The sequence below is a fragment of the Chrysochloris asiatica genome, unplaced genomic scaffold, assembly GCF_000296735.1.
Source record: "Chrysochloris asiatica unplaced genomic scaffold, ChrAsi1.0 scaffold00002, whole genome shotgun sequence".
NCBI classification, from domain to species: Eukaryota; Metazoa; Chordata; class Mammalia; order Afrosoricida; family Chrysochloridae; genus Chrysochloris; species Chrysochloris asiatica.
The window spans coordinates 16,311,502-16,338,244 of NW_006408520.1; the positions used below are offsets into that span (position 1 = coordinate 16,311,502).

At 37.7% G+C, this 26,743-nt stretch overlaps 1 protein-coding gene across 1 annotated transcript in view; it reads right to left on the reverse strand.

Moving 5' to 3' along the window:
- Window positions 1-23,202, reverse strand: part of TMEM56 (transmembrane protein 56) — a 68,837-nt gene extending 45,635 nt beyond the window's left edge. Inside the window, exons 1-4 of the mRNA XM_006830938.1 lie at window positions 23,054-23,202; window positions 17,857-17,946; window positions 15,192-15,250; window positions 13,937-14,031 (exon numbers count right to left, since the gene is read on the reverse strand). Coding sequence (XP_006831001.1) covers window positions 13,937-14,031; window positions 15,192-15,250; window positions 17,857-17,946; window positions 23,054-23,202 — 393 coding nt within the window. The remainder of the gene's footprint in view (window positions 1-13,936; window positions 14,032-15,191; window positions 15,251-17,856; window positions 17,947-23,053) is intronic.
- Between the last annotated feature and the right edge of the window lie 3,541 nt (window positions 23,203-26,743).

Genomic DNA, 26,743 nt, shown 5'->3' on the forward strand with positions numbered 1-26,743 from the left:
CAGTACTAATACTACAGTGCCACACCAGGACTCCATGCTTGGTTATAAATACAACCAAAAAGTGGGAGTTGGGAGGGCAACAAGTATATACTCACCTCATTGCCAAGTTTGGGTGCCTACACTTAAACTACTCCATCCCTGTTTTGGTCCCTGCATGTCCGTGAATACATATGTACATATACACATAGGCTGTACTCCACATCCCAAGTAAATGTGAAGTAGAGTTAGGACTCCATTATCCAATTGGATTAGGTGGCACTAAAAAGATGCTTTACAAAATTTGACAACTGAAAAACACTGCTATCATTATTTATGGAAGGCAAACAGTAAACAGCAATAAATTTGAAGTGAGTCAGTCCCCTCCATTTATGAGTAGCCCACTTAGCTTCATAGAAGAAAAACCCACTGATGTATAAAGGTGATCCACTTAACTTCCTAACTTACTATGTTGTTAGGTGCTGTGAACTTGATTCTGGCTCAGAAAGACCCATATAATAGAACGAAGCACTGCGCAGCCCTATGCTGTCCTCACAATCACGGCTATGTTTCAGCTCACTACTGCAGCCACTGAGTCAGTTCAACTCCTTGAGCGTCTTCCTCTTTTTCACTGACCCTCTATTTTACCAAGCATCATATTCTTCTCCTAGGACTGGTGCTTCTGAAAACATGTCCAAAGTAAAAGAGACAAAATCTCACCATCCCTGCCGCTAAGGAGCATTCTGGCTACATACACTTCTTCCAAAACAGATTTGTTTTGTTCTTCTGGCAGTTCATGATGATTTCACTATTCTTCGCCAACACCATAATTCAAATACATCGATTTTTCTCTGGTCTACCTTATTCACTGTTAAGTTTCCACATGCATATGAAGGGATTGAAAATACAATGGCAAGGGTGAGGCACACCTTAGTTCTAAATGTGACATCTGCCAAATTACTCATGTCCATTTCTGTGTCAAGAAGCCCGGGTGAAATAATGTTCAAACATTCAACTGCTACCTAAAGGTTAGAGATCCCAACCCAAGACACAGTGCTGTGGGAAAAAGACCTAGAGTTGTGTTTGCATAAAGATCACAGCCAATAGAACCCTATGGGGCTGGTCTACTTAGTCACATGGGGTCACTATGAGTCGAAATCAACACAATGACATCTAACAACAACAATTTTTGTTTGCCTGGGCAGGCACACTATGGATCAGGTATTAGAAAATATGTCTCTCTCAACAGGTGTCACCAGGTCAGGTGAAGCTGTGTTCATTTACTTTATACCTTCTTTCTCCACAGCTTTTCTTGGCTGGCTCTGACCCTGGGCCCATGCCAGGGTTAGGCAAGCATTACAACAGCTCTCAGGAAGACAGACTGAAGTGTTTTATAGGGAATGATGTAAGCCCAAGTTTCTGCAGGCAACCTCTTGGTCTTCTCTTTATGGGGCATCCATCTTTGCTGGTGACCTCCTGTCCAGAGATTTCTAGCTCCATTAGCAACCTTCTGCCCAGAGGTGTTCAGTTCTGCTTGTGGGCCAACTCCCTCACTGCTGCCATCTGCCAGTTTTGTGGGTCCGAGCATTCACACCATTTGACTTTACTGTGCTTGCTATAACTTTTCTGCCAATGTGCCCTGCTGTGCTTGCCACCATTTCCCTTGGTATCAGCTCAGTTACCATGCCCTACTGAATGCAAAATGGCTTTTAGATGTCTGTTTTCCTCCTTAATATAACCACTACCATCACCACTGTCTTAGTTATCTAGTGCTGCAACAACAGAAAGAACAGATGTGATGGCTTTAACAAACACTAATTTATTTTCTCATAACTTAGGAAGCTAGAAGTCTGAAACCAGCACCCAGTTCTAGGGGAAGGCTTTCTCTGTCAGCTCCTTCCAACATCTGTGGGTCTAGCATGCCCTGGAGAACTCCATAAATGTTGGCATCAGTCTTCCCCTGGGTCTAAGAGGTTCTCAGCACAGGGACTCTAGGTTTGTAGGTAGTGTTCTCTCAGTTTTTATTTTTTAGTGGTACTGGGATTTTGCCTTCTCTGTTGGTTTCTCTCTCCCTTTACCACTTGTAAAATAAAATAAGTAAGCAAAAACAAAATTATTAGAGCATTATCCTTCACTTGGTATACATTGTATTTTTCTATACTTAAATTTTAGCTCACTAATGAGAAACTTATTCCCTGCTCCCCACCCTCTTAGTTCACAAACACTGGGAATCACACTGGGGTTTAGCTTCTGTAGACAGTAGTGGTTACATGTTGGGCTGCTAACCTCAAGATCAGCAGTTCAAAACTACCAGTTCTTTCACGGGAGAAAGATGAGACTTTCTGCTCCCATAAAGTTTTACAGCCTCAGATACTCTATACAGGGTCGCTATGAGTCGGAACCAACTCCATGGCACATAACCCACCAACCAAATTTTACTTCTGGAGTCCCTGCATGGTGAAACTGTAACATATTCCACTGCTAACTGAAAGGTGGGAGGGTCAAGTCCACCTAAAGGTATTTCAAAAGAAAGTACTAGTGGTCCACTTCCAAAAAGATACTGAAAACCCAATAGGGCCCAGTTCTACTCTGACATACATGAGGTCATCATGAGTCAACAATGATCAATGGAACTTTGTAGAAAATATGACTGTGTTCTGTAGTCACAACAAGAGGCCCTTTTAACAGGTGTTTCAGGCTTTTCAGTAGAAGCTCTAGCGGTTCACTGATAAACTGCTCAGCTTCTAACAGCCAGGCTAGGGGTTCAAACCCACTGGCCACCGAATGACAAAAAGATGAGGCAGCCAGCTTCCATAAAGATAGCCTTGGAAATCCAATGGTGCAGTTCTACTCAGCCCTACAGTGTTCCTTTGAACTAACTAGGCAGAAATGGATTTGGCTCAGGCCTTTGTAGATAGATCCAGACCCTTAGCACAGTTCTATGGAAATCCTTTCAGAGTACCCATCAAAGTAGAAATGAATTTGAGGAACAAAATCCATGCCTACATGAAAAAACTATTTGCTTAATTTAAATTATTCAAAGGTTTTAGACATTAAATTACAAGATAAGGTTTGAGCTAACACTCAGGATGGAGTTGTTATCTGTAACAATAATCTTACCTAGTATATCAAGCTTTTACTAAATGCTACAAAGATATAATAACATCAAAGCATTTAGGTGAAACACAGAGATCTGGGATGTCGAGGGCTATTGGCAACCCAGGACCTGCCTTCCTGCATAATATAGGCAGCTCTTGCCCCAAACAGATGTATGCTCAGCTAAGTGAGGGTCACAAAGTTCCTGTTACGGCAGGGAGAGTTTAAATTACAAAATATCTCCAGTTTATACCCCCAGCCTAAACAACATTCTCCAAGGAGCCAAGCTTCATAGGTCCCAAGTGGTGTACACTCTAAGCAATCCTGACCTAGTCCTGGTGTGACACTGCAGGATAAGCACTGGACTGCTAACCTCAAGGCCAGTGGTTCAAACCCACCAGCCACTCCTTGGAAACCTGCACAGGGTCACCAGGAGATGGAACCATTGGAAATCCTATGAGTCAGTTTTACTCTGTCATATAGACTGCTATGAGTAAAATCGACTCTATGATAACAAGTTGGTTTGCGTGGAAGATCAAATTCCAATTTCCTGACAATGCACCTCATAAGCAGCCATGACACAGCTGTCAATGGAGATTTGCATGTTATAATGCTGAACATGTTTTAATGAAACTCTCAAACTAAGAAAAACTAGGAAGAAAGACCTGAATATCAATTTCCCCAAATCAGCCAATGAAAACGCTCTGGATCACAAGGGTCCAATCTGAAGTAATCATGGGGAGAGTACAGAACTGAGCATTTCATCCTGTTGTGTATGAGGTTTCCATAAGTAGGGGACAGTTAAAAACCACCGTAAATATATTAAATTGGGTCACTAGCTACTTTTTCTTCTCACTTTCCTCCAAGAAAGTGAAAAGATTGGCAGAACAGCTGCTTAAATGCTTTTCTCCCATGATTAACTTAAACACTTAGGTGACATAGTTCTTCTTACTTGCCCATGGTATGTTATTGTTGGTAAGTGCCATCAAGTCGGTTCTGACTCAAAACAACCCTGTGTAGGATTTACAAGGAGTGGCTGGTAGGTTTGAACTACCAACCCTGTGGATAGCAGTACAGTGCTTATTCTATAGAACCACATCAGGACTCCATTGTCCAATGTATAGCTCTCTAGTATTGGACCTAAATCAAATATGACTGAGAATATCTTAGGGTTGTTGTTTGGTGCCTTTGAGTCAGTACTAATTCACAGCAATCTTATGCAAGCACAACAGAATGAAACACTGCCCAGTCCTGCACCATCCTCAAAATCATTGCTACTCTTGAGCCCATCGCTGCTGCCACTGTGCCAATCTATCTTGTTGGGGGTCTTCCTCTTTTTTGCTGACCATCCACTTTACCAAGCATGATGCCCTTCTCCAGGGACCGGTTCCTCCTGATAACGTGTCTGAAGTATGAGTGATGAAGTCTGGCCATTCTGCCTTTTAAGAAGCATTCTGGCTGTACTTCTTCCAATACAGATTTGTTTGTTCTTTTGGAAGTCCATGGTACTTTTAATATTCTCTTCTAATACCATAACTCAAATGCATCAATTCTTCTACAGTCTTTTTTATTTACTGTCCAATTTTCACATGCATATGAAGTCACTGAAGGCCACTACAATATGGCAAACTGGGAGATGAGTGGTGAAGCCTAGAGTTGTTGCTGCTGTTATGAAATGTCATCGAGTCGGTTCCGACTCATAGTGAACCTATGTGGGTGTTTTCAAAGAGCAAATGGTGGGTTTGAACTGCCAACCAAGCAGTTAGTAGTCCAGTAGTCCAGTGCTTATCTGACAGCACCACACTAGCACTTGTTAAACTCATTATATTCCTTTAATTAAAGGCGATATCTCTCTTCTGTAAAACAGAAATCTCTTCTACCTCTCTTTACCATCCTCAATTGAGCCTAGTTTCAGGGTCTGAAATAATCTAAACTAAGTCTACTCTGTCTTTCATTTAGTAGTGTTTTCACACTGCCAAACATATTTCAAAGCCATCATGACTCCAATTTCTTGTCTTTTCTAGGCTGACATTTCTGTGCCCTTTAATTGGCTGTTGTGGCATCGTAAACTTACTTGGTATGACTTGATACCCATAGTCTTCGTTGTTGCTAGAAGCCATGCAGTCAATTCCTATTTATAATGACCCTATGCACACTAGAATGCAGCAATTCCTGGTCCTGCGCCATCCTCACAATTGTTACGTTTGAACCCATTGCTACTGCTATCGTGCCAATCCATCTCATTGGAGGTCTTCCTCTTTTTTGCCGACTCTTCATTTAACTAAATATGATATCCTTCTCCAGAGACTGGTCTCACTTGATAACAGTTCCAAAATATGAGCAACAAAGTCTCGCCATCCCGGCTTCTAAGAAGTATTATGGCTGCACTTCTCCCAACACAGATTTGTTTGTTCTTCTGGCAGTCCATGGTACTTTTAATATTCTCCTCCAACACCATAATTAAGATGCAAGGATTCTTCCACTACTTTCCTTATTCATTGTCCAACTTTCACAAGCATATGAGAAAAACCCCCTTCCAAGACTGAAACTCAAAGAGAACACACAAACAGGCATGTAAGCTTGCTGGCAACAGTGTTGGTCTACATGTTAATGGAAGTGGGGGAAAGGCAGCAATAAAGATATGGGCTGAATGCGACCACGTTCCATAGACTCCTGTCAACCTTGAGATGAGAGAGAGAAGAGGAAGTTTGGTTTGATGTTTGGGAAGACTTGGGTACTCCTGAGTCCATGGACAATGACCTAGCCATGCTGGACTAGAGCTGAGAGTGAAGCATCCAGCTGATACGAAGTGAGAGGAGATACACAAGAACACATAGACTTGCAGATAGTACCCATTTGATCTAGCTTCAATGGCTTGGTGATCAGAACTCAACTAGAGGATGATAGAGAAATTTGATAAAGTAAGCAAGTATAAATTGCTACAATTTGATGAGCCTGACCTATAGTTATAGCTCAAAATACCAACCAAGAGAGAAGGAGTCTTCACATCAAGGATCCAACCTATCCTTCAGTACGGAGGGATGACAGGGACAGGCAACTTAGACATTGGCTACCTAAAAGGGGGGTAGGGGATCTATAAAGGCATGAAGTGGCTGGCTTACAAGTTTTCAAAAGGAAGTTTAGTTTCAGAGTGAGTGGGGGAAGGTAGAATCCCCACTGAATCATTTCCATCTTGTCTAGATGGGTCTGGTGAAAGGAGGTGGGGATAGGATTCTTTTGATTAAATAGTGAGTAATTGTTATCATGACTAATTGTGATTGTCACAACTATAAAGGTAGAAGTTGTGTAACAAAAAGGAGGAAGTAGTTAATCTTACATTCTAGGAACAGAGGACCCTAGGACCATCAAGAGAGAAGAGCATGAGCTGAACGTGGGATCCTAACCAGAGAAGCAGTGACACCAGAGATAAGAGGTGATAGCATGAAGACATTGAGCAACTGAGGACTCTAGACTCATGGAAAGAGAAAGGTTGTGTGCTGACAGCCAAGAGGCTGGCTTGCAAAATGTGTCCTTTGGTTGTTTAAATGATTATATATTCTTGTGTGTTTTTGTGTACATCAGAAAGGAAAAAAAAGAAGAAGAAATAGAAGCAAATACTGTTAACTGATGATGCATGGAGGGGACTGTAATCATTGCAATGAAACATAATACGATACGTTGAGTGCAAAACTGATCCTCTCCCATGTAAACTATCACTCAATTCACAATAAAACTCTTTTTTTTTTAAAGCCCTATTCAGAACCATGCTCTACAGCACTTAACAACAACATACATACATATTTAGAAACATGATTATTTAGCATCCTTACCAGGGCTACTCTCAATGTTACTAGTAAGAGTCATCAGCTAATTGTACAACTTTGATTATTTTATTTAGATTGTAAAATTTAGAGATTATCAATAAAATAATTCCCAAGACTTACTTATGCCAGTCTATTGCTCAATCAATACTATTTAAAAAAAGTTGAAAATCTCTTATTTTAGTAAGAAAAACATTAATAGACTATTAAAAATTTTCAAATATTTGCTTTCAATGTTAAACATGTTTTATTATCTATACATATAGTGGTAAATATTAATCACCCCTAGCTTTAATATTGAATCTTCCTTCAGTAAATTATGTTAGATTGTTATTTTTACCACTTACCTAGTCAATAAAATTATTAATTTTTGAAATTTTATTATCCATTTAAATGTTTCCATAATAGTTATGATGTTGTTGTTAGGTGCCTTTGAGTTGGTTCTGACTTACAGTGACCCTATGCACAACAGAACAAAACACTGCCAGGTCCTAAGCCAACTCCATAATTGTTGTGCTTGAAAAATTATTATCGCTGCCACTCTGTCTGCTTATCGCTTCTCCACAGTGCCAATCTGTCTCATTGAGTCTTCCTCCTAACATGTCCAAAATATAACAGAATAAGGCTTCCCATCCTTGTTTCTAAGGTCTTCCAAGACAGATCTATTTGTTCTTCTGCCCTTCCATGGTACTTTCTTTCTTTTTAAGCTTTTTATTGTGAATTAAGTAAAAGTTCACAGGGCAGATCATCAGTTTACATTCAACAAATCATTTACTTTACTTCAAAACAGTGATTATAATCCACTCCATGTACTATCAGTTAACAGTTTTTCTCTATATTCATTTTAGCTCTTAAAAAAAAAAAACACACTCAGGCATATATAATAATTTAAACCACCAAGGGGCACATTCTGGCCACCAGCTCTCATCCCTCTCTTTCCATGAATCTATAGTCCTCAGATGCTCCCTCTCTCCATGTCCTCATCTCTGCCTTCATCTTTGGTGTCGCTGCTTCTCTGGTTAGGGTCCCACTTGTATTGTTCTCCCTGGATGGTTCTAGGGTCCTCTGTTTCTGGACCACAAGATTAACGACTCTCCCATTTTTGTTACAAAACTTCTACCTTTACAATTCTGACAGTTGCAATTAGTCATGATAACAATTAATACTGCATCACAAGAATCTTATCCCCAGCTCTTTTTTACCAGACGTATCTAGACAAGATGACAACTATTCAGTGGGGACTCTTTCTTCTCCCACACTGTCTTAAATTAAACTTCCTCTTGAAACCTTGTAAGCCAGTCACTTCATGCATTTATCGCCCCCTCATTTTAGGTAGTCAATGTCTAAGTTGCCCATCCCTATCTACCCTGTATACAGAGGGGATAGCACTGATACTTGATGTGAAGACTCCTTCCCTCTCTGTTGTTATTTTGAGCTACTACATCCATGAGTATAGGTCAAGTTCATCATCCATGGTACTTTCAATACTCTTCTCCAACCATAATTCAAATGCACTAACTCTTTTACATTCTTCCTGCTTTTCTGATTATTTGCTCAGCATACATATTAAATAGGAATGGTGAAAGGATACAACCCTGGCACACATCTTTCCTGATTTTAAACCATTCATTATGCCCTTGGTCTATTCGAATGATGGTCTCTTGGTCTATGGGCAGTTTTCTCAAGAGTATAATGAAATGTTCTGGAATTCCCATTCTCCACAATATTATCCATAATTTGTTATGATCCATATAATCTAGTGCCTTTGCATAGTCAATAAAGCACAAAGAAACATCTTGAAGGTATTCTCTGCTTGCAGCAAAGATCCATCTAACATCAGTGATGATATCCCTAGGATTGCGTCCTCTTCTGAATCTGACTTGAATTTCGGGCAGCTCCCATCAATATACCATTGCAATCATTTTTTAATTATCTTCAGCAAAATTTTACTTGTATATGATATTATTCAATGATTTCCACATTCCATTGGGTCACCTTTCTTTGAAGAGGCAGTTATATTTTGACTTCCTTTTAACCTGAGGGGTTCCTTTTCTGATACTATGTCTGACAATATTCCACTACTATTGATAAGGTTTTCAGCGGCTCACCATTCTGAAGTGATCAGCCTCTCTTTCTTCCTAGTCGTTCTTAGTCTGGAAGATACACTGAAACCTGTCGCCCATGAGTAACCCTATTGGTATTTAAAATATCAGTGGCATAACTCCCAGCATTCCATCAATGCACAAGGTACCCCCAGTACAACAAACTGACAGACTCATAGCAACCTGAATTGTAAATCTTTACATGAGCAGAAAGCCTCATCTTTCCCCCACAGAACAGCTCAGAGGTTTGAACTTCTGACCTCCTGGTTCGTATGCTTATTCTACAGTGTGACCCAGACTCCATTACAGCAACTGTGTTTTTGTTGTTGTTGTTGTTAAGTGTGTTGAGTCAGTTCTGACCCATAGCGACCCTGTAGAGGGTTTCCAAAAGCAGATGGTGAGCTTGAACCGCCAACCTTGCAGTTCAAATGGCTTTGCAGTCTGGTGCATTAATCCATAGCACCTAAAATTTTCCTTTCAACTACTAATTAGAAAAAAGGAGGAAATAATAAGAAGGCTTCAAAAGTTCATGGAAAAAATGGAATTGAAAGATAATGGAATTTTCTCCACGAACTTCCTCAAGCCTGCTCATAAAGTATACAGGGGCAATTAAGATTAGTTAATAGGGGATTCTTCTAGGAAACTTGGATCAAAATGTTCAGGCACCATCCAGTTCTTCTGGATTCATGGCAAAGGAAGCAGTTATTTATAGCGATGTAGTTAATTTGGTGAGGTCTCAACAGCTGATCCTTGGAAACCCTATACAGAGCCACTTTGAATCAGAACCAACTTGATGGCACTTAACAACAACAACAACTTGTACAAGTTATCTTTTACGATGCCGAAAAAAGTTATTTGCAATGAATAGGTTACTGGTGATGTAAAATCCTATCATGTGATCTTGAGCATCATTTCTATCACCAAGGCCATGTTTTTCAACTACTGACTCTTCCTCTTTGTTTCCAACTTTTATATTCCAATCACCAGTAATAATCGATGCATCTTGATTGTATGTTTGATCATTAACAACCTGGGCTATGTAGATGACAAAATCTTGCTTGCTAGAAGCCAAGAGGACTTAAAATACTTATGGAGATTAAAGACTACAGCCTTCAGTATGGATTGCACCTCAATGTAAAGAAAACAAAAATCCTCACAACTGGAAAAATTAATAACATCATGATAAATGGAGAAAAGATTGAAGTTGCTGAAGACTTCAATTTACTTAGATCCACAATCAATACTCATGTAAGTTACATTTAAGAAATCAAGTGACGTACTGAATTAAGCATATCTGCTGCAAAAAAATTTTTTTAAATGTTAAAGAGCAAAGATGTGAGTTTGAAGACTAAGGTGTGCTTGATCCACCCCATGGTATTTTCAATTGTGTCATATGCATGTGAAAGCTGTACAATGAATAAGGAAGATTGTACACACAAAAAAAGTAATGTATTTGAATTATGGTGAATAATATTGAAAATACCATGGACTGCCAGAAAAACAAACAAATCTGTGTTGGGAGCAATATAGCCAGAATGATTCTGGGAGGCAAGGATGTTGAGACTTCATCTCTCATACTTCGGACATATTATGAAGACGGACCAGTCTCTGGAGAAAGATATCATGCTTGGTGAAGTGGAGGGTCAGAGAAAAAGAGGAAGACTCCTAGCCAGATGGATTGGCACCATGACAGCAACAATGGGGTCATGTATAACAACAATTGCAAGGATGGTGTAGAGCCGGGCAATGTTTTGTTCTTTTGTACATAGTGTTACTATGAGTTGGAACTGACTCAATGGCATTTAACAATAGCAGCAGCAGGAGTAGCAACAATAACAACTTATTGACAGAAATTGTACCAATCACTTGTGCACATTTACCCTTATTCAATTCAATATTTCCATAACCACTAATCCCCCTCCCTCTCACTGTGGCAACCAGTAATAAACTTAGGTCTCTATCGAAAAAAAAAAGATTGAAATATTTTAAAACAAGTTTTCCTTTTTTAATGCTAATAATGACAAAATGTTAGTGAGTCATAACATTTATTCCATGGCAATGTTGGGAAAATTTTTCTTTAGTCAAAACAGAAGACCAGTATTTTTATAAATCTTGTCTCCTGATGTGAATTACAAATTTACTATGACTAACATAACAAATCATTCATTTTCAACACCACTTCACACATACTGTATTAAATGATTCTCACAGAGAAATTCTCACCTTTAAGCATTACATTGCACTTACATCACTTAGACAAATGCACCAAGAATCACCTGAAGCCAAATTTCTTTCATAATGATCAGACGCCAGAGTAGTGTAATAATGAAGAAGAGACCAAGAGCTGTATACTTGGTAGGTTGCTTTTCAAGGTTATCCTAATAGTAGTCAAAATTTACTATTACTTATCTCAAACCCCAGTTTGACTGGGAAGAAGTGACTCAGAACCAATGCACATGTAAACTAAGCATACTGTTGTTGTTGTTGTTGTTAAGTGCCGTCGAGTCGGTTCCGACCCATAGCGACCCTGTACAGGGTTTCCGAGGGTGTAAATCCTTACGGGAGTAGAAAGCCTCATCTTTCTCCCGCGGAGTGGCTGGTAGTTTCGAACAGCTGACCTTAAGGTTCGCAGCCCGATTCGTAACCACTACGCTACCTAGAGAAGTCATAAATTGTGTACAAAATACAGTAGTTTAACCTTAAAAACAGGACATGGAAGCATAAATGTACTTATTTTCCTTATAATAAGACATTTGTCTGTTTGGTTTCTTGATAATTAGCATCATACACAAGAAGGGTGAAAGTTGAATATCAGAAAAAAAATCGTATGATTTCAACCTCTCTTGTGGCACTGTAGGATAAGCAGTGGACTGCTAAGCGAAAGGTCAGCGGTTCAAACCTACCAGCTAGCTGCTCCTTGGAAACCCTACACAGCGTTGTTGCTATGAGTCAGAAGGTTGTAGCATCTGCATATCACAGGTTGTTAATGAGTCTTCCTTCAATCCTGATGCTGTGTTTTTCTTCATACAATCAAGCTTCTCTGATTATTTGCTCAGCATACAGACTGAATAAGCATGGTGAAAGAATACAACCCTGGCATACACCTTTCCTAATTTGAAACCAGTCTGTGTGTTCCCTTGGTCTGTTTGAACAATTGCCTCTTGGTCTATGTCCGGTTCCTCATGAGCATAATTAAGTGTTCTAGAATACTCATACTTCACAATGTTGTCCATAGCTTGTCATGATCCACACAATCAAAAGCCTTTGCCAGTCAATAAAGAACAGGTAAGCATTTTTCAGGTATTCTCTGCTTTAGCCAAGATCCATCTTACATCAGCAATGATATCCCTCATTCCAAGTCCTCTTCTGAACCCAGCTTGAAGTTCTGGAAGTTCTCTATTGTGTGGTTGTAGCTGTTTTTGGATTATCTTTAGTAAAATTTTACTCACATGGGATATCAATGATATCATCCGATGATTTCCACAAAATACAGATCTCTTCCAGTCAGTTGGCCAGGTAGCTGTCCTCGAAATTTCTTGACATAGATGAATGAGTGCCTCCAGTGCTGCATCAGTTTGTTGAAAGATTTCAATTTGTAATCAATCTATTTCCAGTGCCTTGTTCTTTGCCAGTGACTTTAATGCACTCTGGATTTCTTCCTTCAGAATCACTGGCTCTTAATCATATGTTAACTGTTGAAATGGCTGAGTATCAACCACTTCTTTTTGGTACAGTGACTCTGTGTATTCCTTCCATCTTCTTTGGATGTTTTCTGCATCATTCAATACTTTGCACACAGAACCCTTCAATACCATAAGTGGAGGTTTGAATTTTTTCTTCAGTTCCCTCAGCTTGAGAAATGCTGAGCGTGTTCTTCCCTTTTGGTTTTCTGACTCCAGATCTTCGCACATTTCATTATAATATTTGAGTTTATCTTCTCGAGCTGATCTTTGAAATTTTCTGTTCAGCTCTTGGACCTCCTCATTTTTAAGGGTTGGTGGTTCAAACCTACCCAGAGGTACCATAAAAGAAAAGCCTGACGATCTTTTTCTGTAAAGATGCTGCTTTTGTTATTAGGTGCTGTCGACCCTACACAGAATGAAACACTCACAGTGACCCTACACAGAATGAAACACTGTCCAGTCCTGCGCCAACCTCACAATCGTAGCTATGCTTGAGTCCGTTGCTACTAATTGCCACTATGCCAATCCATCTCATTTGGCGTCTTCCTTTTTACCTCCAACTCTCCATTCTATCAAGCATGATGCCCTTCTCCAGGGACTGGTCCCTCCTGTTCATATGTCCAAAGTATGAGAGGCGAAGTCTGGCTTCCAGGGAGCATTCTGATTGTACTTCTTCCAACATAGATTGGTTTGTTCTTTTGAAAGTCCACTGTACTTTTAATATTCTCCTCCAACTCTTAAGGGCCAGCAATGTGCTGATCTTTCAAAAAGAAACTATTCATGTGCATGTTTATATGTTAAATTCTAGTTTACATATATGTAGTTTATATATTATTTAAAAATAATTGATTATCAAGCAACCAAACATGCAAGGCATAAAAAATGACTTATTTTCAAATGTATACGCATAAAAATCAGGTGGTATGGTGAGCTAAGCTTTAGGTTGCTAACCACAAAATTTGGAAATTCTAATTCACTGCACAAAACAAAGAAAAGTTTTAAGTGAAAGTTCAAAACACTGGGGTTATCATAAATCCTAACAGTCACACCAATATAGACACATGCCAACTTACTGTTTTGGTTAATAAACAAGATAACCTGAATGTGTTTGGAGTTGGTCTTTATAATGTATGTTTAGACTTAATCACTATAGCCATTCTTGTCCACTTTTTAGGCTACTGGAAAACATAGTACTCACCAATATAAAGTAGTATGCATACAGCCCTGTACAATGGTGAATTATAAACATAGTACTCACCAATATAAAGTAGTATGCATACAGCCCTGTACAATGGTGAATTATAAACATTTTGTCACCAATCACTCTCCAATAAAAAATGATAAGCAACAAATCTGTAAGAAGAAAAAATTAGTTAGATATTACAAAGGCAGAAAGCTGCATTGTTATACAAATGTATTTAGCTTTTTTCTCTGACAAACTCATCCTTGTCTATGCTAAGCCCTCAGCAGTTTGTTCATACCTCTGCTAATCCAACCACCCACCTTTATCATTATACATCTTCGATAAAACTGTCACTCACTATGGGGGGTAAGAGGCATTAGTGGGTCAGTGGTAAATTCTCGCCTTCCATTTGGGAGATGCAGGTTTGATGATTATCAGGCAGTACACCTCATGTTTGGTTATCGTCAGTGGAGGCTTTCACGTTGTTATATTACTAACAGGTCTCAGGAGAGCTTCCAGACTAAGACTAGGAAGAAAGACCTGCCAATCTACTTCCAAAAAAAGCTGTTGATGAAACCCCTATGGATCACAAAGTCCCGTCCTGTTGTTAATGAAGTCAACAATAACAACAACACCCACCACACGGGACCAAAAGAAAAAAAAGAAAAACAAAACTCTCAAACTCACTGATTCTGACTCATGACAACCCTATGTATTAGAAAGCAGAAATGAGCTCTGTGGGGTTTTCTTGTCTGCAATATTTATGGAAGCAGAATGCCTATCTTCCCTAGCATCACTGTGTGGGTTTGAACTGCCAACCTTTTGGCTAGCATCTGAGAACAAACTGTTTTTGTCACCCAAGAACTGTAAAGGGCCTATAACTAGCAAAAAATGCCAGGGCCTCTGTTGTCTGTGGCTTCACTGTGCTGCTGTGATATTCCTCAGTGAGAAAACAACAGGAAAAACATCCCAGGTTTTTCTACCACAACAAATTCTTTCCATCACTTCCCCTTTCTGTGAATCCTAAAAGGTGCTCTGGTAGCATAACGGTTACAAATCGCGCAGCTAACCTCAAGGTCAGCAGTTCAAAACTACCAGCTGTTCCGTGGGAGAAAGATGAGGCATTCTGCTCCTGTAAAGATCTGCAGCCTCGGAAACCTGTGCAGGGTCATTATGAGCCGGAACCGACTCCCCAGTACTTAACAACAACAACATGAATCCTAAAAGTTTTATCTTCAAATCAACAAACCAAAAGCATACACTGTGTGTTCTTTGCATAATTCCATGAGTATTTTTAAAAGAAGTAGATAGTAAACCACATATCACATACCAGAGCTGAGGTAGCCACAAGTAATAGAAAGATTCACATCCACAAGCGTTGATTTACCCCTATAAGTATTTTAAAAGAAAAAAAAATTTTTTTTTTCCCCTTTTTCTTTTCTTTTTTTTAGTATACGGGCTATAAATGACACTTACTTTTCTAAAATTAAGATTTCTATATAATGAAAAGACTTTCGATACATAGCTTCTCAAATGTTAAGTTGCCAATTTCAAAGATAAATCATAAAACATACAGTAACAGTTAAGAAGATGTGAAATGCTCCCGCAGTATCAATACTAGCAGAATCCTGATGTGGCACGCAGGTTAATGTGTTGGACTATAAGGTTGGTTTGAATCAGTGTCAGCAGTTCAAACTCACCAGCTGCTCTTAGGAAACCCTATAAAGGTAGGCTGTGAGTCGGAACTGACTCCACGGCACTTAACAACAACAATAGCAACCAGTACTGGTACTAGCAGGCATATACTGTTCTCAGGATCATATCAACCCATGCCCCCGCTAAGGAAAATGTATAGCCTTCCTGCCTAAAATGACTTGTTTAAATTAAGAAATCTCTGTAACCCATAATTTCCCTGAAGTTTACTCTAGGCCAAGCCCAGTCTCCAAAATTTCCTTGAGAATAAATAAAGTCCCAGAATTCATGGTAGGCTTCAATCTTCTAAAGTAAATCCATCATGAGATTCCCAAAATTAGGAGCAGACCTTTGGATGGTATCTATAAATCCCCGCTGCATTTTGTACCAAGCCCAGAATCTCCAAATTCAGGGGTGAAATGAAGGTTTTGTTTTACTTTTTTTCCCAGAATTTAGAAGACATCATCCATTCCATCAGTGAAATTTATAATTGACTCTAGAGAATATCTAAGGGCCCACAACCACTGACATGCCAATGAGTTATGTCACCTAAGGAATGGCTCAATAGGAATTCTAGATCCCATTCTAAGCCTTGTAGTGCATAAAATACTATGATAGCTATGTACTTCTAACTGCACAAATAATCATAATTTCTCATATACATTAGCCAAATGTTTTACTGATACAATCAAAAGATAAATGTTTATTAATGTGTTCTCATCTTCTCAAATGATTTGTTTGCATGCAGATCCAAAATACAGATGCTAGTTCTTTTTATTTCCTTATTCTAAATCCGAGACACAAATACCTTGAGACATTATCTAGTCCAGCCTCTCATTCTGAAGCAATATGGTATTGTAATCATTTTACTGAGGACAAGAGGAATTTGCCTATAATCATATCATTAGGAAATGATCTGAGCAAGACAGTTTAAGTTTGCAATTTCAACCTCTTTACTTTTTAATATTCTGCACTTTTGCCCTAATGCCCTTTGCTTCAAGAAACAAACAGAACTTACTAGTCCTGTTTCTGATTTATAATGTGAGCTACAATTGAAATATTTACATCCCAATAAAAACATGAGAAAGTAGATGTCATTTATAACAAAATAAAACTGTCAACAGCTAAAACTACAAATGGCAAGATTTAGTTAGAGTCATGTATTCTTTACAAACTTAGATCTGAAAAAGGACACATATAAGCTGAACTAGAATAAATTATGACATAAAAATACAAAACTATAACACAATAAAAGTTTGATAAGAAAAAAAGATAACTCTGTGTTGTAACATTTACTTCTCAAATGAACAGGTTCTTCTAAAAATCATATATGTGAAATAAAAATAGAATTTAAAAACCTGGTCAAAACTTAAACCCACTAAATTAATTCATTCTGAAAATTATTTTCCTGAAAATTAATCAGTATTGGAATAATATTGATGAAAAGGACTCAATATTGATAGATGAGAAACAGTATCCTTCCAGTCAAACCAGCAATGGTCAAATGTCTAGTCAAACTGTTCCTGCCAAAGCCCAACGTAGTGCTTTCTTAAAACACATCTCATCTCTCAGACTAAGCCAAACTAAGCCTTTCCTCTAGCACTAGAAATATATTTTGTAAAACTGCTACCACTGGAATGACATCTGAACATTTCAAAAGGAACCAATTACAAATCATCTTACTATTGGCAAACACCGTTATAAGTGCCTCAAATCTTCTCATGTGGAACTAAATTCTTCTCACATATCATTGTTGTTGTTATTAAGTACTGTCGAGTCAGTTCTGACTCATAGCAGCCCTGTATAGGGTTAAAAGAAGTGGCTAGTGAGTTTGAACCACCAACCTTGCTGTTCAAATTGACCCTATGGTTACGTGCTTATCCTACAGTGCCACACTAGGACCCAATAATTCTCATTTTTTAACTCTGTTATCAATTGATGGCTACAAATTTATGAATTTGAAAACCAATACTTAAGTAACTGTTAACCAAGCTGACTAACTTATCGCAATAATAACTCATATTTTTAAACTCAGAAATAGTTATAACTTGGTTTTATTCATGGGCATAGTAGAAATGTTTATATCATCACCTATTTTTTATAAAAATTGCAATGCCAAGTCAAAATGGTCCTCATTATTTGTATTCAAATCTAGAATAAATCATCTTAGGGCACTTTGATGAAATAAATCTCAAACACAGCATTTTCATCGAGCATGCATCATCACTGAGCTTTATGTTTTAGAATAAAGCATGTTCTAAAAGTAGGAATCAAATTGACTATGTTTGGAATAAACAGCTTACCAAAGTCGATCAGTTTTAGTAGCCTCATCAAAAAATAAAATATAAAGGCCAAAAACTCCAACCACTAAAGAATGGCATGTAGATACTATCCTGAAATGAAACAAAATGCATACAATTAGATTTTCTAATAAACTTTAACTTGTTCTGGCAAGGTATTTAACATTCTAGAGGCGTTTAACTATCCTAGCAGAATACATCTAAGAGTATAATACAGAATTATTATGTAGAAATCTAAGGGCCACACTTTACCTTGAAATCAACAGGGGGGTGGGGGGGAAAGCCCATGTCTGCAATTCCCAGCTAGAAAACTGAGGAGGACTCACTGCTTGGTGATGAACACTAAAGCAGAAGCATATGTAATCGTGCGGTTGATGCAGTTTTTAACACAGATGGCATTTGGCAAGCCCCACTACCCAGAGCCTCACTCTATCTCCAAGTGCATCACTGATGGTTGAGTCCCCTGCTCTTTAGGAAGTCAGCTAGGATGCCTCCAAATCTACTTGCCTTAATCATCTCCTTAAAACAGAATTCAGATGGATCATGAAACAGAAATGTATTCTCTTGGAGATTTCAGTTTTAAAAGTACATCCACATGCATTATTTCCCTTGATTTCTGTAACAAAGCCGCTAGAAAGCTAGGACAGCTATTATTATTCCTTCTTTAAAAGTATTATGAAAGCACTTATAAATAGAGGAATTGAGGTCTGTGTAAAGCTAATCCATTTTCAAAAGAAATACGCAAGTGAAAGCAAAATGTTCACAAGATCCAGACTCAGTTTTCTGTTACAAAAATAATAAGGTTTAGATGATTTTTTATGAAAAAAATCAGTTTCTGTGAACACATTAATACTCAATAATTTAAGGACTCAAATGATATCCAAATCCCATAAAGTGCCACCTAGAGAACTAGATACAGGGTACTGTGTATTTTTCCACACCGTGAAGTTTTTTTAATCCAGCAATTTAGGATTTCTCATATCTTGACTGAGTTTACAAATTATGAAGTTTCTTTCCTCTTCATTAGCATAAAAAATGGAAGGATTAGTAAAGCTTTCTCTGCAGAAATTACTAATGTACATACAGCAAATTTCTCTCTAAAATATGACCCTAAATCTTTTACAATAACTAAACCTATCAATCAAAATAAAGCTTACTGTTAGAAAGCCTCATCATGTAATAAGAAAAACCATTATCACTGATCTAATAAGTAATAAATATGCTCCTAAATAGATGAGTGTAAGCATATTAAATCAAATGTTATTTTAAATGCTCAAAGAATCTCACTAATGTAAAGGCATTGATAAAGAACCCTTTGTAATACGAAAGGATCATTTTAGAGTGTGAATAATTAACTCAATTTATGTAATTTACAAGTCTGGAATTTTCATGCCAAGCACACCTGTAGGAGTTGTTTCCAAGGAGCAGCTGGTAGCTTGAACTGCTGATCCTGTGGTTGCTTAGCAGTTCAGTGCTTATCCTACAGGATGATACTAGGACTCTTCCATCTAGTTTCACTTTTGTTTGTTTGTCAAGTGCCATCGAGTGGGTTCCAACTCATAAGAATCCTGTACAGGGTTTTTGAGGAGCAGCTGGTGGGTTTGAACCACCAACCTTGAAGTTCGCAGTGCAGTGCTTATCCTACAGTGCCACACCAGTTTTTCAGTCAGAGAAAAATGTAAACTCCTCGGTGATTAACTGAAACACTCCATCTTATCCTACAGCTACCTTTCTGCTGCGATTCAACAATTCCATAAGACGGAAAAACAATACAGTCTTACTAGCCAGTTTTTGTGTTCAATAACCTTAAGTCAAAAAGTTTCCTTTTAGAAGAAATCTAACACTTTGTTCCTAATAGTTAGGCCTCAAATTCTCTTTTCTGTTATATGATAAATGTTATGGATTATTAACCCTCAACTGATGGATATGGAATATAATACATAAGAACCAAACCAACGCATGGAGTCAATTCCAACTCTATAGGACTCCTGGTATGGCACTGTAGGATAAGCACTGGATTGCAAGGTCCAGTTGAACCACAAAATCGGTGGTTCAAACCCACCAGCTACTCCTTGGAAACTTTATACAGGGTTGCTGAGTCAGAACTGACTCGAAAGCACTTAACAACAAAAAGGACATAGTAGAACTGCTGCTTAGAGTTTCCAAGGCTGTAATATGGACCAAATAACCCATTCTAAGGAACAGCGGCAGATACCCAGTGCTTACAGACTATCCTGTGTTAAAAATCTCTATTTTGACACTTTTCTGCTAGTAAAAATTTCTAATTTTAGTCTTTAAAAAGAGATTCCTGGCAAAGGAAAATGTCAATCCCTTCATGTCTACAAAGCAGTAGCAAAATCCTACCTGTTCATGGTTGAAATGTGTCTCCCCAAAATATGTTTTGACTCCTAACCTCTATAACTGTGATTATAATCACATTTGTGAAATGGTTGTCTTTGTTAGACTACTAAGACTGGATTAGTACAGGGTGTATCTTGAGTTCATCTCTTTTGAGGTATAAAAGAGATTCCATAAGCAAGCAGAGCATAGACAGGGGAGGAGAGACGCCAAGCTACATGAAGATGGTCCAGGAGCAGAGCTCTGAAGAGACAAGGACTTGCCTTCAAGCCAACAGAGAGAAAGCCTTCCCCTAGAACTGGCACCCCAAATTTGGATTTCCAGCCTCCTAAACTGTGAGAAAACAAGTTTGTTAAAACCACCCAGTTGTGGTCCTTTTGTTATAACAGTACTAGACACTGATAAGGATAAACTATTTCAATTTTTTTCAAAGAACAGTAAAAAATAAATGTTTGTATTTTTAAAATAACACTGGTTTTCTAGGAAATAACTAGTGACCATTTTTAGAAGCGCAATTTAAAGTCAATGATTTAATCACTCACAAATAATCTGAGTATGACCAAAAGAAATGTTATACCTCAAATAAACAAAGAATTAAAATTCAGAACAGTAGAATTAAAAATTAGGAGCATTTCAACCTGTTGGAATTTTTAAAGCTATATAAAAGCCACTGGATAAATATAACTAAGAATTTTCTTAAAATATAGTATTATATTTTTATCTATAACCTATAAGTACATGTTTTATATTTGTGTTAAGTTTCTATTTTTATATATAATCCACAAGTACATATTAAAAAGATGTAAGGAATACACAGAGTTATTGTACTAAAGAATCAGTTGATGCTCAGTCAATTCAAGAGGTAGCATATGATCAAGAACTGACGGTTTTGAAGGAAGAAATCCAAGCTGCACTGAAGGTAATGACAAAAAAACAAGTTAGCTGGAGATAACTCAAAGACAGTTGTAGCAGAACATCGACAGAGATATGGCAGAAATTCAAGCAAGTTTCAAAAGATGACACAGAACAAGGAATATCATTGTTGATGGATGGAAAGATGTTTACTAGTGCATTATTGACTATGCAAAGGCATTTGAATGTATGGATCATAAGAAACTATGGATAACATTGAGAAGAATAGATATTCCAGAACACTTCATTGTGCTCTGGAAGAACTTGTAAACAAACCAAGAGACAGTCATTTGAAAAAACAAGGGTATACTGAATGCTTCAAAATCAGAAAAAGTGTACGTCACCATTTTTATGGTATATCCTTTCACCATACTTTTTCAATCGGTATGCTAAGCAAATAATCCCAGAAATTGGACTCTATGAAGAAGGAGGCATCAGAATTGAAGGTAGATAATCTGTGATATGCAGATGGCACAACCTTGCTTTCTAGAAGCAAAGAGGACTTGAAATATTTTCTGATGAAGATCAAAGACTACAGCCTTCAGTGCGGATTACACCCCAATGCAAAGAAAACAAAAACCCTAATAGCTAGACCAATAAACAGCATCATGATAAAAGGAGATACTCAAACATAATTCATGTGGTATGTACATAAATAGAATTATTACTCAGTCATAAAGAGAAATGAAGTCCTGGTACTCCAACATGAATAAACCTTGAAAATATTACACTGAGTGAAGTCACAAAAAATATTACATGACCCCACTTACATGAAATATCAAAAAAGCCCTGGTGGCATAGTTGAGTTATGAGTTGGGCTACTCACTGCAAGGTCAGCAGTTCGAATCTGCAGTTGCTCCACAGGTGAAAGGTGAGGCCTTTTGCTTCCATCAAGATTTAGTCTTGGAAACCCTGTATGAGGTTGCTAGAAGTTGGAACCTACTTGACAGCACAGAACTCCTGCCATCAGCATATGAAATATCAAGGAGCCCTGGTGGCACTGTGGGTTAGGCATTTGGCTGCTAACCTCAACCCCACGAGCTGCACCTCAAGAGAAAACATGAGGCTGTCTACTCTTGTACAGATTTACAATCTCAGAAGCCCTGCAGATGGTGGCTGAGAATTGGAATTGACTCAAAGGTTTTTAGGTTGGTTGGTTTGCTGGGGGGAGGAGCATATGAAATATCTAGAACAGGCAAGTATATCAAAGTTTATTAGTGGTTATCACAGGGAGCACGATGGAAAAGGAAAGGAAGAGGCAATGCTTAGGGGGCAGTAAGAGTCTGTGAAGAGTGCTGGAGAACTTCCAGAATGACTAATGATGATGTTATGGTTAAACAGCATGAGGAACATATTTAATAGACTGTGAAAATGGCAAATGTTTCATTTACCACAACTTAAAAAATAAAGACTGGATATCTGCAAAATAATTGGACTTAAACAAAAATGGGGGGGGGGGGGTAGGCCCTCAGGTTAAATATGAGCCTTCTCAAATACTTAGGCATTGGGTAGAAGTTCTTTAATTCTAAAAGACAATGTCAATGAAAGACAATTATAGCAATTTTAAAAGTTTGCTGATTTTGTTTTATAGTTAGCATTAACACAAACTAAATTACCACAAAAAAATATTCTCAGAGCTGCTACAATTCACTGAAGTTTGCAAATGCACGATGTGTGAGCACATGGAATGCTTTAATGTCAGTGAAGTAGTTAATTGTGTTTGAAACCTTGCGAGATGTTAATGAAACAAAGGCAAAAAAAAGAAATTGTGCACCCAGTTTATTTTAAACCCCCAACACATTTTTCTACATCCTTAGATAGGTGACCTTAGATTTTGTTAGTCCTCAAAAATACTCTTTTGGGATAATTTTAAATAGCTACTTTATGCCACAAAACTAGTATTAATAAGTTACATTTTTAAATGCTTTACCTTGAGTGCCATTCAATTTTCTTTTCGAAGCTGAGACTACTAAAAGCTGGAGAAATTTTTGCTGAAAACCAAGAACTTACGAAGTGGAAAAGAAGCTGAAAGACCACAAAGCTGGTAAAAATAGTGCTTAGTTTAGTGATGGGATCCATATTTCTTCAACCTGTAAAAAAGAAATGATGGGTGTAAACTGTTGTCTCATGATAAATTCACATTAAAAATCTCTTAAAATTTAAGGAGTATCTAGAGGTTTATTTTGTAATTGTTTTTTAAATTTAGTACAAACGTAAGAAGAACCCAAAGAAACTATAAGAATATAAGCCTTTTGTGTTTCCATGTCTTCATCAGCAATTTGTCATGATTCTTACATTTGTATTTTACTTTAGGGGAGGACTTATTATTATAAAGATCTCAATGCTTTAAATTTTGAAGACAACTTTAACATCATGAGATTCAAAATCATCTAAGTCTTAGAGTTAACATTAAGAGGAAAACTGAAGTACTATACTGAAGATATCCTTTTATTAACCTTTAATAATTAAATTTAGGAAAAATCACTTGATTTCTCTTTGCCTCAATTTCCTTATATGAAAAAATGAAAGTTGGATAGATAATTTCTAAGGTGTAACTAAGCTAAAGTTGTTAGAGAAAAACATTACCTGGTGAAATCAAAACAAGCAATATTACCAAATAAAAAGTAATTGTACACAGGGCCAAATAATATTAAGAACAAAATTCAAATCATAAGAATAACACAGTCCTAGAAAAGAACCATACCATTGTTACTATTTAAATTAATATTTAACTTTTAAAAAATATTCTGTAACCATACATGTTCTTAAACCAAAAATATTCCATGGTTTTTTAATCTCTTAAAAAATTGTTTTTATAAAAGAGCTTCAGGTGTTAAGAACACATTTAGAATAAAGAATATGCATACATCCACACTCAAAGCATATTTTCTATTATAACATTTGGTTCTTAAAAACCTTAAGGAACATTAAAAAACAAACAAAACAAAAACCACTAAATCATTTGCTCATATCCAGCAAATGGTGAATTTCTATGGCTCCATCTTTGATAGAGCAGACTCTTAAATGAAAAGAAAATGAATCAATACACATTTCCAGCTGCCAAATGTGAAGAATTGACGCATTTAAGTTATGGTGTTGGAGAACAGTATTGAAGGTGCCATGAGCTGTCAAAAGAACCAATAAATCCGTTTTGGAAGAAGTGCAACCACAGGGCTCCTTAGAGGCCATGATGGCCAAACTTCGTCTCTCATACTTTGGACATATTGTCAGGAGGGAGCAGTCGCTGGAGAAGGATATCATGTTTGATAAGTTGGAGGGTCAGAGAAAAAGAGGAAAACCCCCAATGAGATGGACTGACCAAGTGGCAGCATCGAAGGACTCAAGCATGGCAACAGTAGTGAGGTTGGCCCAGGATTGGGTAGTGTTTCGTTCTGCTGTGCATAAGGTCGCTATAGGTCGGTACCAACTCAACAACAATGTGAAGAAATAAAGTCACCTACTGAAGCCTACTAAAGAAAAGCCAAGTCATTGACCACACCAGTAATATCCCCACTTCATTCCCTTCCAACCAGGATCTCAAAATAAGAATCTGTCTCCCACAGGGCCCCTTCCAACAGAATTCACATGTCTATAATGAATTCCTTCCTTCCTCATGTTGGGTTGTGTGTGTGTGCTCAGTAAAAAAAAAAAAAAAGAAGAAGGTATCACAATTCTTTGTATTGGAACTCCATTAATTATAATGCTCGTTTGCTTTCTTTTTTAATTCAACACATGTTGATTGAGTATTAAAATGTTAAATTCTGGGTCTTTTAGCCTAAGCTTAATATTAAACAAAAACACATAAAATTTTGTACATAAATATCATTAAAATCCACTAACTACATTTCTAAGATTATGATGCATAAATGTTTTTCTAAAATTAAAGCAAATAGGAGTTCAGAGACAGGGTCAAGGTGGGAAGAGAGTAGATAAATGAAGAAAATAAAACCAGTAATCAGGACAGAGTGGGGAGAATATATTCTAAACTGTAGGGCGGTTTCTCTGAAGGGTTTTATCTGCTCTCTGCTGTTCCTTAAGTGGGCCTGGGCATAGGCCACTAATTTATTTTCACTAAAATGTGTATGATGAATAATCTTTCATAAACGTTTGCTACAAGTTATTCTGTAAATCAATGTATATATTACATTATGCAGATTACAATAATGACATAAATAAAATGTATATGTATTTTGAATGGAAAACTGATTCACTCTCTAAGCCTTAACCAAATTCACAACAAAACATTTATAAATAGGTATCAAGCAGGCATTTTATGAACTGCTAATTTAACAAATTCAGTAAAAGGCATACAATCCATTTACCACTAAGATATTTATCATTTCCCCAAAAAACAGTTTTTATTGTCTTTGTTATGTTGAAGGTTTTATGTTTTCATATATATATATATAAAATGTTGAGTCTCCCTTTACAAAAATGTTTAATTTAAAACTACATAAAGAAAATCAAAACAATAATGAGCTATCATCTCACACCAGCAAAAGATCAAAAAAGCAGAGGACAATAAAGGCTGGCAAAGATATGGAGAGACTGGGACGCTGCTGCATTGCTGGTGGGAAACCTCTCTGGAAAGCAATATGGTGCTTCCTCAGAAGGTTGGAAGTAGAAATACCTTATGATCCAGCAATCCCTCTACTTGGTATTTACCCACAAGAAATATGAGCCATAACATGAGCAGATATATGTACATCAATGTTCATAGCAGCACTATTTACAATAGCAAAAAGATGGAGACAGTCTAAGTGTCCATCAATGGAAAAATGGATAAACAAACTGTGGTACATACACACAATGGAATATTATGCTACCTTGAAGAATAACAAGGAAGCTATAAGTTATTACATAACATGGATGAACCTTAAGGACATTATGTCGAGTGAAATTAGTCAGTCGCAAAAGGAGAAATACTGCATAGGACCACTACTGTAAAAGACTAAGAACAAGAACCCATACTAAATGGGGGGAGGGAAATTCATTGCTGGTTATCGGGAAGTGGTGGGGGGGTGAGGGGAGGGAGCAAAAGGTGAAGCACAGGGCAGGCAACAGACACAGGATACTTTGGGTGCTAGGAAGGGGATGCAATACACAAGAAGGGGTAGGGGAATGGAAGAACAAAGCAGATGGGAAAATAATTAGGCAGATTTGCATGGGATAAGCGAGACAGAGGTAAATAATGATGTACGCACAACCTTGGAACAACAGGGCTCTGGGATACAGGGATTGAGACATGGTTGGAATGGGCAAAAGGGGGGAAATAATGTTAAGATGCTTAGATGTCTTTTGAATCTTGGTTTCCCTGGCATACCATTATAAAATAGACACTTGAGGGGGGCAGAAGGAATAGCCAGAAATATCACCATAGAAACGTTGTAAGTCCCTCTGCTGCCTATAACTGATTGGAATAGCTACAACATACCCAGTGAAGGAGGCTTCCTGTGGAGCCTCTGCTTTACGTGAGACCGTAGGTGGAATCCTGAACCTGATGACCCTCACCCAGAATCTTCTGAGGTGGGAAATTTTCACTTGAAAGGACAAGCAGAGCAGCCTGGAGCAACTAGAAGAATACAAGATACCTCTTGAAAGAAAGACCAACAGGAAAAAT